The sequence below is a fragment of the Callorhinus ursinus genome, unplaced genomic scaffold, assembly GCF_003265705.2.
Source record: "Callorhinus ursinus isolate GAN/ISIS: 27379988/994484 unplaced genomic scaffold, GSC_fseal_2.0 scaffold2, whole genome shotgun sequence".
NCBI classification, from domain to species: domain Eukaryota; kingdom Metazoa; phylum Chordata; class Mammalia; order Carnivora; family Otariidae; genus Callorhinus; species Callorhinus ursinus.
This window is the reverse complement of record NW_027397064.1, coordinates 5,740,363-5,755,925: the sequence shown is the minus strand read 5'-3', so window position 1 is coordinate 5,755,925 and position 15,563 is coordinate 5,740,363. Positions and strand designations below refer to the sequence as shown.

Sequence of the window (15,563 nt, the reverse complement as noted above, 5' to 3'; positions counted from 1 at the left end):
CTTTTGGTCAAAGAGTAGAAAAATGTGACTTACTGCTCTGTCCTACTCTTCACGACTGATTGCCTATACTAGGCTCGTGTTTATTTCATGGGATGATTCCTGGCTGGATCATTACCAGTGGGGAGGTTAATCTTTCACTTTTCTTATTAAACCTGAATAAGGGGAATTTCAGAAAAGAAGAGCAGCCACGAATCTACTTGAATTCTGATAGGGTGTCTTGTTTTTTGTTTACCTTGAGGACAGTTTTTTTTTGTTTTTGTTTTTTAAATCGAAATGAAAAGTACGCAGAGAATGGTTTTAAGTTAAACTGGAGGTAAGGGTAAGGTTTCATCTAAGTATATGTAAAATAAAAATTGAAGCAGAGAGAGCATAATTTTCATGGAGTATTAGACTTGGTAAGAAATAATAGAGTTTATCTAGTCCAACCTCCTACTGGTGAATAAACACTCATTTTGTGTTTATAGAAAAAACTATTTGAAGTTGGAAACAGGAATTTGGGTTTGAAAATACTTTGTTGCCTAATTTTTTTGCTTTATCTATTGGAGATGTTTTTCCTATTTGAATGATATGTAACTAAACCTTTATATCTACAAAAACTTAAATATATTTGCATTTTTGAGTTATTTAGGGTGTCATGTTTTTTTATACCTTTGAATAGATCATAGGTAAGAAGGGAATGTTTTTACTTAGGTCAGAAGCCATTCAGATGAGTCGTTGATTATAATTTTTAAATCACGATTTGATTATTGTGCAAGGTAGCTTTTAGTAGATAGAATTTTGCATCTCCTTACAAAAATACCACCTCATAGTTCAGGCTGGATCTCTTACTTGATCTGATCAAATACATGTACATGTGCATGTGTTCGGATATCATGCGCAGATGCATTTAGAGCTATGTATAAATCTATACTTTGCTGTTTTTGTGTGTTTGTGTGAATTTTTGTTCTTAGATGTTAAAAAATAAGGGGGTAATACTTCAGTTTTGTAGTACGAAGAACCAGAGGAATGATCTTTGTTGTCTTGAAAAAATAACAGTTTTAAAAGGATGTTCATTAAATATTGTGAAATCATCATTCTACCCAGGGAGCTAGGTTTAAGACTAGATTGTTTCTTCAACTTACAGATGAAATGAGAGATTTGTGATTGATTTTAGAGTTCGGCTGTGTTAAACTTAATTGTCCTGTTTTACCTTCATTAGTGGTATCATACCACCTTATAATAAATCCACCAACATTTCTGTAATAAATATCTGTCATGTTGAGATGCATTGATTTCAGCAGTTAACCACAGATACAGACTTGTAAGGTAGAATGTTATATTTCCAGAATGTGTATTGTTAGCTCAGCCATTTTTATGGGCATAGGCTTGATTACCATGATGTAATCAGAGAGATGTAATCAGCATTTAAAAAAAGAGAAAACATGAGATATGAAAGAAAAGTAGCTGCATAACTGGCTGGGTATATTTAATACATTAAAAAATAGGGTGTAATGGAGACGTCTTATTCTGTCAGTCCTGTTTCCGAGATCTGAAAATTGTCCATGCTTTGTCCATTGATACGAATGTCCAGGTCAGTCCTGTTTGGGCTCTTGGAGACCAGAGGAGTTGGAAGTTCAGGAACAGTCTTGTCAAAATTTTCCATCTTGATTTGATATTCACCCTTGGAACCCCGGGTCAAGAGAGATGCAAAACAGTGATGTAACATGATCTCGGAGGGTAGGTAGGATGTCCTCCTTTGGCATATTTCTCCAGTGCCTTCCTGCATTGCTGAGAGGAACACAACTAATTCAAAGTGGGGAGGACTTTCATGCTGGAGCAGAGTAGCCAGAGGACTTGATGGTATAATGGAGTGATAGTAGGTTAGCGGAAAGATAAAGAACGGACATTCCTCAGAACTGATGCCATCAAGGTGGAAGTCCACACTGGTCTGGTTGAGTTCACCATTTTCCCTTTCCTGATAGAGTACAGCTGAGACCCGGACACTGGTCAGAGGGCTAGGTCGAGTGTTGGCCACTTGGAAAATTAGATTAGGTTTGCCATCAATGTGAGCTACTACTGCTAAGTCTGTAAAGCGAATTGAGAAAGCTCGATTTTTTGGCCGGGCAATCTTCGCCACAAAGGCACCTAAATTAGAAATCATTGAATTTTTTTTAGAACAAACACTTGAAATATGAATACCTTTTCTGAATGAGAAGGGTGTATCAAATAGTTATACATTCTTGGTGCCATGCCTTCCAAGTGAGTCAAGAATTGATGAGCACATTAATTTGGGTAGTCTCATTTGCCTGAAGAATTTTTCAAAATGTACATACATCCTTATTTAAAAACTATGATTTCAGAAGGGTTAAGCAGAATTCATTTTGTTACATAGAAATGTAACTTTGTATTCTCATTTCTTATAAAAATCAAAGAATGGTCATTTATTACATTTCTGCCTGCACTTAAAAAAAAGTAACAAAATAAATGAAATTCATTTGTAATGAGATTATTTCAAATTGAAGTAGAAATTAGATTCAGAGTAGAATGATTTGGGGTAGGGAGGGTAATACATTGAGGAGTTTTTTAACTTTGAAACTTATATAGCTCCTCCTCTCCTTTTTATTTTAGAAGGCTCTGGCTCTAAGGTGATTTCAGTGTACCTTTCAAAGTGCATCTTCTTTGTGCCCCTAAGCTGTAGGTCAGGATTTCTTAACGACTTTTGTGCCACAGATCTTGTTGGCAGGCTGGAGAGATCTGTGGACCTCTTATCAGAATTATGCTTTAAATGCGTAAAAATAAAATACATAATGAAGGAATCCAAATATACTGAAATTGAGTTGAACATTTAAAAAATTATAGTACCATATGTGCTTTTTTAATGCATTAAACAAAATACAGTGGTGGGTTTAATAGTGTACTTTTAAAGTACTGTAGTGTGATAGGAAAATATCTGATTTCTGTTTGTATCAAAGTTACCAATATTGCTGATACCAGTAAAAACCAATATTGCTGTTTTTTGTTGTCTGTGTAAGGAAATGGCAATTTTCAGTTAGAGGCTAGTGAAGAAAGATGCAAGTTTTTCCTAAGTTCATGGATCCCCTGAATTTTATCTAATGACTGACCCAGTTTAAGAACTCCTGCAGGGAAGTTAAGTGATTTGTTACAGATTATAGAGCCAGTTGGCAGCACACTGGACTTCATTCCAGATCACCCTTCATTTGGCCCTTTACTTACCTTTTCAGATTATTATTGCATAGTGTGTTAAAGCCAGGTTTTCTTTTCGATTTGTTTTTTGATTTTTAAACTATATATATCACTTATAAAAATGACACTAGCCCTACTTACTTAGAGGATTACGTGTTATCAGGTTTATAAATAAAATTTCATAATCTTTGTGGCCACATTTCCAGTAAGGATGTGTATACTTACTTGATCTCTAAATATAATGCTGACTATTGTACTCTAGGCTCACTGATGATGAGTAAATGTTGAACAGATAAACTCAGAGGAGGAAATTCTAACCCAGTAAAGAGAAAAAAATCAAATTCCTCTGTTAGGTAAAATGATTGTCAAAATATGCATTGAGCGTATTTATCCACTTATTTGACAAAGTATTTAGCTTCTCTGAAAAATGCCTTTTAGACCTTTTGTTAATATTTTTTTGGTGTAAGATGTTATTGCAAGTTAGTGTCATAATGGTCCTTTTTTTCTTAAGGCGTTCCAACAGGTAGAATTTAAGTGTAAGTCAGGTTTCTCATAATTTCACCTCTCATTTGCCCATAGACTTTTTTTTTCAGTCTTCGATATTACCTGCTAATGATGCAAATTAAATTAATCTACAACACAGTTGCTTATAACTGATTATCCCCTCTCCAAACCACTTGCAATTTTTTTAAGAACAAAAACAATTACCTGTGATAAAAGCCTCTAGCATGAGGCCTAGGAGCATTTGTATGGCAAGTAAGGCGATTGCGCTTGGACAGTCACCACTGGGGAACATGGTACCGTAACCAATTGTGAGTTGTGTCTCCAGGGAGAAGGAGAATGCAGCTGTGAAACTGGTGATGTACTTCACACAGATAGTGTGGTTTTCAGGTGGGGCATCATGATCTAGTTCCAGATCACCATTCATCTCAGCCAGAACATACCAGAGCACTGCAAAGACAAGCCAGTGGACAACAAAAGAAGCAGAAAAGACCAACATCATCCAGCGCCAGCGCATGTCCATTAGGATTCCCCAAGCATCTCGCAGATATGCAAGACCTCTTTGAGCACCATCCATTTGAAGTGTGCTGTGGCCATCCTTGGTGACCATCCTCCGGTATCTCTGAGTTAGGAGAGGAGCAATAACTTTGCAATTACTGCCATCCATCTCAGGCTGTAATTTTCTGAAACCAAGAATAAATTAATAAGCTCTTAACTGTTTTACAGTTAATATTAATAAATTCTGAGACCTCATTCACTTTCTCCTTTTTTTGGAATGCTTCCCTGGCTACTGGGCAGGCTTTCCCGGTCTGACAGCTCTCTTTTCTCTTCATGCAAGGGGACATTTATTGACTAAGCCATTCATTTGCTACCAAATCATGGCTTGCCTCAGGATATCTCTTATTGTTTCCTGGAATGACTGTTAAAATACTTTTTGGCATTTTAATATTTCCAAGTATATTTCAAAATCCCTTAAGTTTGGGGTTTTGGTTCATGTCTCTTTGACACCCCTGTCTCTTTCTTGCACAAATCCAGGCATAAAGTACTGATTTGACTAAACATGTGTAAATAATAACTTTTCATAATTAATTATTATGGATAATTCATAATTTAAGGAAATAAGTTAAATATATGTGTTCCTCTATGTAAATAACTAGAAATCATTTGGAAATGTAGTGTTAGGGGCGCCTGGGTGGCTCAGTTGGTTAAGCAACTGCCTTTGGCTCAGGTGGATTGAGCCCCCCATCCGGCTCCTTGCTCAGTGGGGAGCCTGCTTCTCCCTCTACCTGCTACTCCGCCTACTGTGTTCTCTCTCTGTCAAATAAATAAATAAAAAATCTTAAAAAAAAAAAAAAGGGAAATGTAGTGTTAAACTCTGCAAATGTTTTGAAGCTAAACTCCATGCTAGGACAGAGTTAAGCTTTTAGAGATCCATAGTTCTAATATATGCTTTTTAATTAACCTATTGAAAGTTTTATGAATAGCTTTGTTTTTGTCACTTTGTGGCCATTTTCATGGATTCTTTCCTTCCCTGTCTAATGGATTGCCATCATCTGAATATTCTAGATTCTGGTTAGATTGTGGGGTGGGGAGAAAATTATTTTCTTGAAAAAAAATAAATTCTAGGCAGAGATTCCTAGATAATACTAGTTTGGTTTTTTTTTTTTTAAGATTTTATTTATTTGAGAGAGAGATGGTGAGAGAGCACAAGCCGGGGAAGAGACAGAGGGAGCTGAGCAGGAAGTCCGATTCAGGGCTCAATCCCAGGACCCTAGGATCATGACCTGAGCTGAAGGCAGACGCTTAACCGACTGAGCCACCCAGTTATCCCGATAAATACTAGTTTTGAAAGTAAGTAAGCCAGAAAAAAAAACTTCAAGTTTAATGAACTAAAATAACCATTAAGGCAGCAAATGGCAATTTTTAAAATTTTTTAAAGATTTTATTTATTCATTGGAGAGAGCAAGAGGGAGAGCACGTCTGTGTGCGTGCACAGGAGTGGGGGGAGGGGCGGAGGGAGAGGGAGAAGCAGGCTCCCCGCTGAGCAGGGAGCCTGATGTGTGGCTTGATTCCAGGACCCTGGGATCATGACCTGAGCCAAAGGCAGCCCTTTCACTGACTGAGCCACCCAGGCACCCCCCAAATGGCAGTTTTTAAAAGATAATTAGTACAGTTTTTTATCTGTAAACAGTTAAACTATGAATCAGTGCGTATGCTTTTCTCTGTGTGGTGAGAAGAAATCTAAGGTATGCTTTCTATGTGTTGATTCTTGCTTATATCAGAAGTGTCTTAAAACTTTTATGTGGAGCCTCACAGGAACAGAATGGGAAGTGCAGCTTTGCTTTCCCTTTCTTTTTGCCACAATGCAGTGCTAGGAGTTTATATTTGACTGCCTAGCTGCTTCCCTCAGAAGTAGATGCTCTTGAGAGTATTGCATTATTCCCTTACTACCTTTCGAATGACAGTGGCACTTAAGAAGGGGACTAGAGGCATTTGGAGCTAGGTTGTTGCTTGGGTTTGCTGGGTCCTTCGCATTCTAGAGACTTTGGGGCTGTGGAGACTGCCTTCCTGTGATATTGTCATTGGACATTGGCCAGCTGAGTATATACTTTCCTTCCTCCCTGAGGCTAATTTAACATGTATTGGTGATATTAGAGACATTCTCTTGTATTTTCTTCAGATTTTAATTACTGATGGAACAGGATCCACTGAGATAATGGTTCAAATTTTTTAGAGTGGATAACCATTTTAGTTTCATATTATAAACTTAAAAAAAATCTTAGGTCATTAATGCTTCATAATTCTAACAAGTGGTCATTATCATTTAGGGTATTTTTTTTCTCAGCACAGCTATTTAATGACTCATTTTGCTAGAGTCTTTAAGTGTTTTAGGAGACCTTATCTCTGTCGTTTTGAAAGTAAACAGCAGTAATAAAATTTTCATAGGCACTGTGCTAGGTACCTTCTATATTGCATTATCTCTAATTCTTTGGTATCTCAGCAAGATATTTTTTTTTTAAGATTTATTTGAGAGAGAAGGGAAGAGAACTTGAGTGGGGGGAGGGGCAAGGGGAGCCGGAGAGAAAGAATCCTCAAGCAGACCCCATCCCCCCACTCCCTGCTGGTCACAGAGCCCCACACCAGGGGTGGATCTCAGGATCCTGAGATCATGACCTGAGCTGAAATCAAGAGCCACTTAACTGACTGAGCTACCCAGGGGCCCCAGCAAGATAGACATTATTACCCTGTTTTTCAGATGTCGCCAAGGGATAGAGAGATGAAAGAAACAAACACTAGGCAGATGGGGGCCTTAGATTATTTGTATTATTCTCCACATCTGGCTAAATTTACAGGTTAATTTTCTTACTACAAGAAGCTATTTAGAAATTTTGGTGAAAAAGTCTTTCCCAAGATGATTGGCATTATATTCCTAAGATAGTCTTTGACAGCCATATTTTTAGCACTTCTAGTAGATATTCTTCTGGTCCCTGTAATTATCTCAGGTATCTGTCTTAAATCATTGTTAACGCCATACATGATTCTTATGACAGTAATGATTAATAATATTAGCCAGTATATATTTTTTATTATGTGGCAGGAATTATACCAAACACTTGTGTTAACTCATTTGAAGCCAGTAGGCAATGCCTTGGTGCAAAGTAACCTTTCAGTCTTGGTTGCTTTATTATTATTATTAATAATATTCCTTAACTTTCACTGTAGTAAGTACCATTATAATTCCCATTTTAGAGATAAACTGAGGCATAGTGAGTTTCCTAGGATCCCAAAGGTAGTAAGTGTTAATGAATCCCATACCAAGTCCAGAGTCAGTGCTATTTTGCTTCAAAAATAGACATTCTGATCCTGGTTAGCCTTTGTGAACAATACTACATTCCATTGGACTAGTTAATTGTTTGAGTCATTACAGAATATTTGGTCTTTAGGAATGTTTAGGTTTAGACCTATGATTTGTAGGCAAGAAATATATTTTCAGTTAAAGAAGACAATATTTGAAGATCAGCACAACCACAATTATTACATAGTGTAATCTTTTGTATATTATAAACCAGTACAAATTAAAACAAAATGTGGAGAGGCGACTTCTTACATAGCATTGCCAAATTCCATTTTGCCAGGTGAGAAAATAATTTTTAGAATATATCATACTAATTTTATAAAAGAAAAGGCATTTTGACACTTGAAGAGGAAGAAGGATGTAATAAGGAACGGTAGTAGGCTGCCTTCAGGAAGGTTGTGAACCCCTGCACTATCCTTTATGGTTTCTTTTTTCTTTTTTTGAGGTGAAATTGGTGTGTAACATTGTATTAGTTTCACTTTTGTTGTTCGTTGCTTCCTGCCTGTGTGAAAATGCCCATCATTTACCTTGTACCCGCGTGCTTATTGCAATTAGGGAACCACTGTCCTGGTGAATGCTACTAATTGCTGATTGTTTCACAGTAGTTTTTTTGGGGGGGGAAATTCCGTGATTCTTGATTTTCAACCTACTTCATAACGTTCTAAAACTCATTACCCAGGGAGATAGCCTTCTGTATATATTACAGGTAACAAAAGTATTATTATTTGGGCTTTTTCAGGATTGTTACTTGTTACCTACATTGTAACAGTCACTCTAGGCTTCAACAATTTCATTCTTTTTCTCTTGCAGTTAACTAAATACATGGAAAAACCTGTGAACAGGAATGTCAAGGCTAATATCAAAACAGTGAAGCAATTTCCTTTTTATATATAAGCCATTACTCAATTTTGTTTAGATTGTGTTGGGAGGTGGAGTAGTTGAGAGAATAAGATTTCAATCTCCACTTAATGGATTACCCTGAATGAGTCCATCTCTGGATTCATGTAGAAGTATGGTTTAGTATAATGAAGACAAGGTGGGGAATCTAGCCAACCATGCTCCGGCTCTGTTGGTTACATAGCTGTGTCAGCTGGGCAAGCCACCCAATCCCCTTGGCCAGGCTTCTTATATTAAAAGAAGAGAGAGATAGAAGGGAATTAAATACACGATCTCTTAAAACTCTACAAGTTTTAAAATTTATTTCCATTTCCCTCAACTGACAGAGGTTTTTTAGATGATTTTTTTCTTTTTTCTCTTATGTGGTTTTACATCTGCTTGTATGATTTTTAAAAATTACATTGTTGCCTGATACATATAGATTTTCTCTCCAAGTAATTTTTATATCTTCACAGGTATACAAATATTCATTGAATGTATTTTGTCTTGGTTTGTATTTATATGATTCTCACTAACTGATCCCAACAGAAAATAGAATTGAAGCTTGGGAAGGTTTGTTTGTATCTCTGTGTGTGGGCTGTAAAGTATTTGCTCATTTACAGACTTTGGTGGAAAAAAACACTACTTTATAAAAATGATAGTTTGGCTGCTTCAGTGGCTGTCAAGGTTATGGATTCATTTTATTCATTTGATTTGTAGCACTTAAAATTATGTCTTTTCTGTTGCTGTGTTGTAAGGTAGTAGTGTAGTTCATATTAAACAGTTAATAGGCTATAAATACAAATGTTAAATGATCACAGTATTACTGTGTATTTGTTTACAAGTGGTGTTAAAAACTGTATAGAATCTTAGAATCATTTCTCTTACCTTCTATAATCGGGGCAAACAGTATGAGTTCTAACTCTCTTATATAAGGTCAGAGATTCATTTATATTTTAACTTATTTATAGAAGCATCTTCTAATTTTGTTAATAATTCTGTGCTTAAAAAGACATTTAAAATTAGGTATTCATCTTTTTTGTGGCTTAAAAATTTTTTGGGGGGGGTCATTTGTTCTTGTACGCTCATTTTGGTTTTTTTTTTTTTATCCCTTCCAAAAGAAAGATATCTGTATATATTTAAAAAAGCCAAGGAAGGGGGGTAAAAACAAGCCACTAAATTTTTTCTAAGGCCTTTCTACTCATTTCTATATTATAATGTGGAATTAGTATGCATTTAATAAAACAGGAAAATTTCTAGTAATGCTTTCAGTAGGGCTGTTATTCCGTTTTCAGAATTTAAGGAAAAAGAATGAAGAACCTTAGTGTATGACTGTAAAGGTAATATCTTTGTTTTAAAAATCTGTTGGCGATGTCTAGCTCTGTCCCTATTTGCCACTCAATTTCTTTATCTGTTCCCCTTAAGGAAAGAAATAAGAATGAATATTATTTCATGTACTCACCAGTTCTTTTGCTGGGTCAGCCTGTGTGTGCACAGGTAGGTCTTGAGGAAACTTGCAGAGTCTGTCTTTTCGATAAGGTAACTTTAATCTACAAGTCTAGCTTGTAGGTTCTCTTCTTGGACTGGGTTTACAGTTCACATTCCTCTGTTTATAATGTCGTGGGGGCTAGTTTCAGCTGAAGCTGATGTGATTGGTCACTTAGTCTGCAGGGGGGCCAATTAGCTCTGATCATGTGGAAAAGAATGCTGGTTTGTTAGGAGGTCTTTCTTTACCCAACACAAACCTTAACAATTCTGGAGAAAGCCTCCAGAACTGACTTGGAGAAGGGGTGCATTTTTTCCCTCTAATCAGGACCGGTCTTTAGTAAGTTTGCATAATCTTACTTAAGAGTTTATTTGAAAGTTCAAAGGGATAAAATTCCCTGCAAGATTTCCTTTCAGCCGTCTTTCCTTATATAGCATGTTGAAGTGTGAGATACTGCCTTTACTATTCTTTTTTTTCCCTCCATATCTTTGGGGAAGATTTCCTTGGATAAGGACTTCTAGGCATGAATTAATTAATTGATTTTATTAGTTTTCTTTTCATATTCCATCTCACTAGGATGACTACCACTAATTCTAGAACTGGTAATATAGGTAATTTAGTTACCTGAATTTTTGGCGGGGAGGGGCAAGGAGGCAGGCTTTTTTTTTTTTAAAGGCTATATGCAGAGATCTTAAATAAGAATAAACTTAATTGTTTGGTACCTTGCACTTATCTTTCAAAAACACACCTAAGTGAAGGAGCTGAAGAATTTTCTTAAAGCATGCTTTAGTAATGTCTAGGGGATGGTTTCCTGAGAAGCATTATGGTAATGTGCAGTAAGATGTAGTGTTCAGGGTACAGAAAATTTAACTTAACGTCTAAATAGTGTTTAGCTAGAAAATGTCTGTGATCCAGCTTGTAGCAACCTTGAAATGAGCTGTGGGATGGCTTTGTGTAATGCCTTTACTGAGCAGTACTTTTCTCCACCTCCGTTAGCTGCTGATTTTAAAACTTTGATCAAATGTCACATGTAAGAGGATCTAAGAAACAAAGGCTGTGATTGTTCAAAGTAAAATCATGGAAGAAGGCCTGCTGGGAAAATTATTAATGTAGACCAATATAATGCTACTTAGAAGGTGAAATCCGCCTTTGTAGATTCCTTCCCCTCCCCCCAAATTAAAAAAAGTATTAATTCTTTCTTTGTTTTATTAATGCCAAACATCTCAATACAAGTTCAGACACAGCATTGGAAACTTTGACCTTCAGAACTAGAGAAGGTAAAAGCATAAAGTAGGGACTTGTGATGTGATGCTTATACCCTACACACACTGGTAGGGAATTATACTTTGTATCAATTGACAATTGATGGATTGGGGGAGAGAAAGCCAGAGCAAATACAGTGTGACACTGCCTTTCGGAAAGTATGGGAGTGTATTGGCCATGTGTCTTGCATCAACATTATAATTAGCAAGATGGTGAAGGATTTTACCAAACTTAGAAGCCTCTTTCCATAATATACTCTTTCAGAATATATTAAGGCAAAAATGATTTGGCAAAATGATTGTCAAGAAAGAAATGTCTCAAGTGAAGAAGGGTCTGGTTTCTCTGTTTCTACAATTTGAAAGTCTTGCTATGGTCTCTAGACAGTGATTGCTAGTTGCTAATTGTATGGACATTGTAGACCAGCTTTGGAGTGTCCACTCAGGAGCATAGTACTCCCATTTTAATAGCCTGAGCAGTTTAGTTCATTTGTGGTTGAAACCTCAACCAGGTTAGTTGAGATGAAATTGTATTGGTATAGATGGTATATAAACTTCACCCTAAAACACATGGGCCCTTCTATCTAAACAGAGTTACTGCTTTCAGTTGGAGATGGCTCTAAAACATTTCTTCTGTGAATGAACATAAGTGCTAGATAACTGTTCTCTGATTTATTTTTTATTAAAAATTATGATTGAGCAACGTGCCAAGACCAGATACATTATTCTTTATTAAATTCAAATTTCTGTCCCTTAAAGGTGTTTGATTTTTCTTTTTGGCTAAAGTAATCTAGTATATAGTCCATAACTGTACCAACTTGTACTTGAGAATAACAGATGCTGTAGTTGGAGTGTAGAGTCCTACCTATGTACTTGAATAATCTCCCAGCTTTAAAACTTCAGCCCCGTCTCCTGTATTCTTTCTTACATGGTATATTTCGCATTCTTTAGAAGATGCCTAGTCCCTTTCCAGTTCTGCATTCAAGCCCATCTACTGATCATCTTCTTCCCCAGAGATTTGAGGCAGCGTCTGGGTGTATACCATCAGATGACTGAACATGAGGGTTGTAGGATATGGGCTATATTCAAACCACAAGAGGTATTTTTTCAAGGAGATTTTGATATGCTGCAGCCCCTTCAGTCTGTCTCTTCCAGCCAGGAACTGTTGTGTTTTCAGGACCAATGTTAATGAGTGGAGCAGTTTGTAACCTCTTAGGAGTTAGGATGGGAGAAAAGTTACAAATCTCTGGATATAAGATTGAAACTTCTCCTTCCTAGCCATCCTGAGTTTTATTTACAGTTGATTGTAGGGAAAAAAAGTAAATACCAACACTTGGATGGGATTTCCTTTCATTATTTTCTCTGGTGTTAGAAAATATTTTTAGTGTTGATCAGAGACTATATATCCGAATAGAGGAATACAAAGTTTTGTACTAGAAAAATTTGCACATAAACAAGCTTCAAAGTCTGTCCCATAATTCCACTTTTGCTTTTGGAGTTTGGGCACTTGTAAGTTCCAAGTCTCACAGCTGTAGATTTTATTGGCTGAGTGCCTCTTTGCTCCATCTGAAGTTTTCCATAAACACCGTTTTTGGCTGTGAGTCAAACATGCACACAGGTGCCCTTTTACTGCTCTTTCTCCTTAGGAAGTCTACTCAATTAGACCAGACTAAAACCAATATTACATTTTAATTTAATTTTATTTTTAGAAGAATCCTATTCATACTTAATACATTAAGTCAGAAATGACCAAGTCTTTACTGCCATTGGGAAAATGTTTATGTCGTACATTTGCATTTTAGCACCTTTTACACTTTTCCAGTTACTGTTGATAAAAGAACATGTATTATATAGATAGTAGAGTTTGATTATAAAATGGTCATGTTTGCTATATTGAATAGAAGAAAATATATTTTAAATTTGTGTTTCTTTATCTTTTGGAGGTCATAGATACCTTTAAGACTCTTAAAAAACCTTAGACCCTTTTCCCTGATAAAAGAAAACATGCCAGTATAATATGTGCTTCTAGTTCAAGTATTCATAGCCCCCAAGTTCATTTATGAACTATAGGTTAGGAATATTTGGGTCAGGCATTAAATTTGTAAATTATTCAATTATATTTACTTTTCAGTCTTGCTTACAAGTTATTCTGTTAAGAATTTAAGAAGTAAACTAAAATATTTGGTTACTCAACTTTATTTGCTGGTGTTACGGAAGGAGGAGGACTTTGGTTTGAAATGCTGAGAAGGGCCATGTTGGTATCCTTCACTAGCCACTGTGGAATTCTGGAGTTTGTAGACATGAAAGAAACTTTAGACAGCATCCTCTAAATTGCCTGGGAATGACTTAATATTTAGCTTTTATTTTATTTTATTTTATTTTATTTTTTTTAAAGATTTTATTTATTTGAGAGAGAGAGAATGAGAGAGAGAGAAAGCACATGAGGGGGGAAAGGGTCAGAGGGAGAAGCAGACTCCCTGCTGAGCAGGGAGCCCGATGCGGGACTCGATCCAGGGACTCCAGGATCATGACCTGAGCCGAAGGCAGTCGCTTAACCAACTGAGCCACCCAGGCGCCCAATATTTAGCTTTTATTTTAAATTATATCAGTAATACACAAATATATGTGTTTTTTTAAACAAATCATATAGATCTAATTCTCTTTGACATTTTCACTCCCCATCAAATCTATACAAATTAAATACACTGTAATCACTTAGGTGATAAAGGATTTATTTTGATGTTTTAGAACAGTTCTTGCATGCGGTGTAATTTTTAGTTATGTTAGTAATAATTGGAAATGTATATTTAGATGGTGCTTGAAGTCATTTTTTCCCCCTCAAAATGATTTCTAGGATAAAATTTTTATAGTGAAGAAATTGGCCTTAACATTTTTTCCAGGGGTATATATCTTGACATCATTCCATTTATGTATGTATGTATGAGAACGCACAAGCATTCTCAGGGCAGAGGGAGAGGGAGAAGCAGACTCTCCACTGAGCAGGAGCCTGATGTGGGGCTCAGTCCCAGGACCCTGAGTTCATGACCTGAGCTAAAGGCAGACACTTAAATGACTGAGCTACCCAGGCGCCCCTTGACATAATTTCTGTTGGAAGATTAATACATTTATTTCCATCTTCCCCTTATAGAGATGTTGGTAGTCTTTGTCTATAAGCTGTACCATGCATAGTATGTCTGTTGCCCTTTTAGAGTTTCTTAGACTTTGATCCCAGAGCTTCCTCTTTCTCCATTAGTTTTTCTAGAATTTTTTTCCTTCTTCCAGTGGGTTAAATTTGTGAGTAAACCCAGGATTAGGAGTTTGAACACTTACGTTCTCTTTCTGATTTGGTCACTACTCAGCTATGTGACCTTGGGAAATTGCCCCTACAGGTATCCCTTTCCTCATAGGAACAATAGAGATGGTAATGTTTAACTTAATTTTTGTGGTTAAAATGATGATTAGATGAGATAAATGGATGCATTTGTTTACATGTGTGTGTCTGGGCTGTGGACCTGGGGGGTGGATGCTATGTCTTAAGTCTCCTCTTTATTTTTAATCCTTCGTCTTTAATTGTGTTTGTCTATATAGGAAGCACTCATGTTGATGTTTGCTAGAGGTTTGAGTAAAACAGGTAAAAAATGGTAAACAATACTGTTTTTCTGGGAAAATATTTGATAGTGCTTACTAAAGTTGATTATACCTTATTTCACTCCTGGCAAATTCACTTCTAGGCATAGACCAACAGAAATACAAACATATACTAAATTTCGTATCCAGGAATGCTCATAGCAGCACAATTCGTATAGCAGAAAACTAGAAACAACCTAAATCAGCAGCAGATTAATATATTGTGGTCCATCCATACAATGAGATCCTGTATAGCTGTGCAAAAGAACAAGCTGCTGTTCTCTGTAACATTGTGGATGAATCTCCCATAATGTTTAGTGAAAGAAGCCAGACATAAATGAATATTCCATTTGCATAAAAAAGTTAAAAAAAGGCAAAACTAATCTTCAGAGATGAAAGTCAGAAATAGTGCTTGCTTTGGAAAGGGTTGACTGGAGGGACATGAAGATTTTTGAGTGCTCCTGATACTTTCTTTTTTATTTTTATTTCTGTTAATTTTTTATTTTTTAAGTAGTCTCCATGCACAGTGTGGAGCCCAGTGCAGGGCTTGAACTCAACCCTGAGATTAAGACCTGAGCTGAGGGAGCTTAACTAACTGAGCCACCCAGGCGCCCCAGATACTTTCTTTTTTAATATCTTGGTTATGTGGACATTTTTGCTTTATGGAAACTCTTTGAATTATACATTTGTGATTTATATACTGTTTGGCAAGAATGTTCTACTTCAGGAATAAGTTTTCATAAAGGGAGGGGGAGGAGTTGAATGAAGTCCACTT

At 36.4% G+C, this 15,563-nt stretch overlaps 2 protein-coding genes across 11 annotated transcripts in view; one reads left to right on the top strand and one right to left on the bottom strand.

The window, feature by feature from the left end:
* The window catches only part of GIGYF2 (GRB10 interacting GYF protein 2), a 138,357-nt gene that overhangs the window by 57,765 nt on the left and 65,029 nt on the right, over window positions 1–15,563 (top strand). The gene's annotated exons all lie outside the window — the stretch shown is intronic.
* KCNJ13 (potassium inwardly rectifying channel subfamily J member 13) lies at window positions 1,502–9,992 on the bottom strand. Its single transcript, XM_025889457.2, has 3 exons — window positions 9,879–9,992; window positions 3,892–4,367; window positions 1,502–2,124 (listed from the first exon to the last, which is right to left on the bottom strand). Exons 2-3 carry the CDS (start codon window positions 4,349–4,351, stop codon window positions 1,502–1,504), a joined length of 1,083 nt encoding a protein of 360 aa, XP_025745242.1. The 5' UTR covers window positions 4,352–4,367; window positions 9,879–9,992.

Coding starts and splice junctions, on each gene's coding strand:
- KCNJ13 (XM_025889457.2), bottom strand. CDS start 4,351: ATGGATGGCAGTAATTGCAAAGTTATTGCTCCTCTCCTAACTCAGAGA. Junction 2,125..3,891: donor GCTAGAGGCTTTTATCACAG/GTAATTGTTTTT, acceptor TTTCTAATTTAG/GTGCCTTTGTGGCGAAGATT.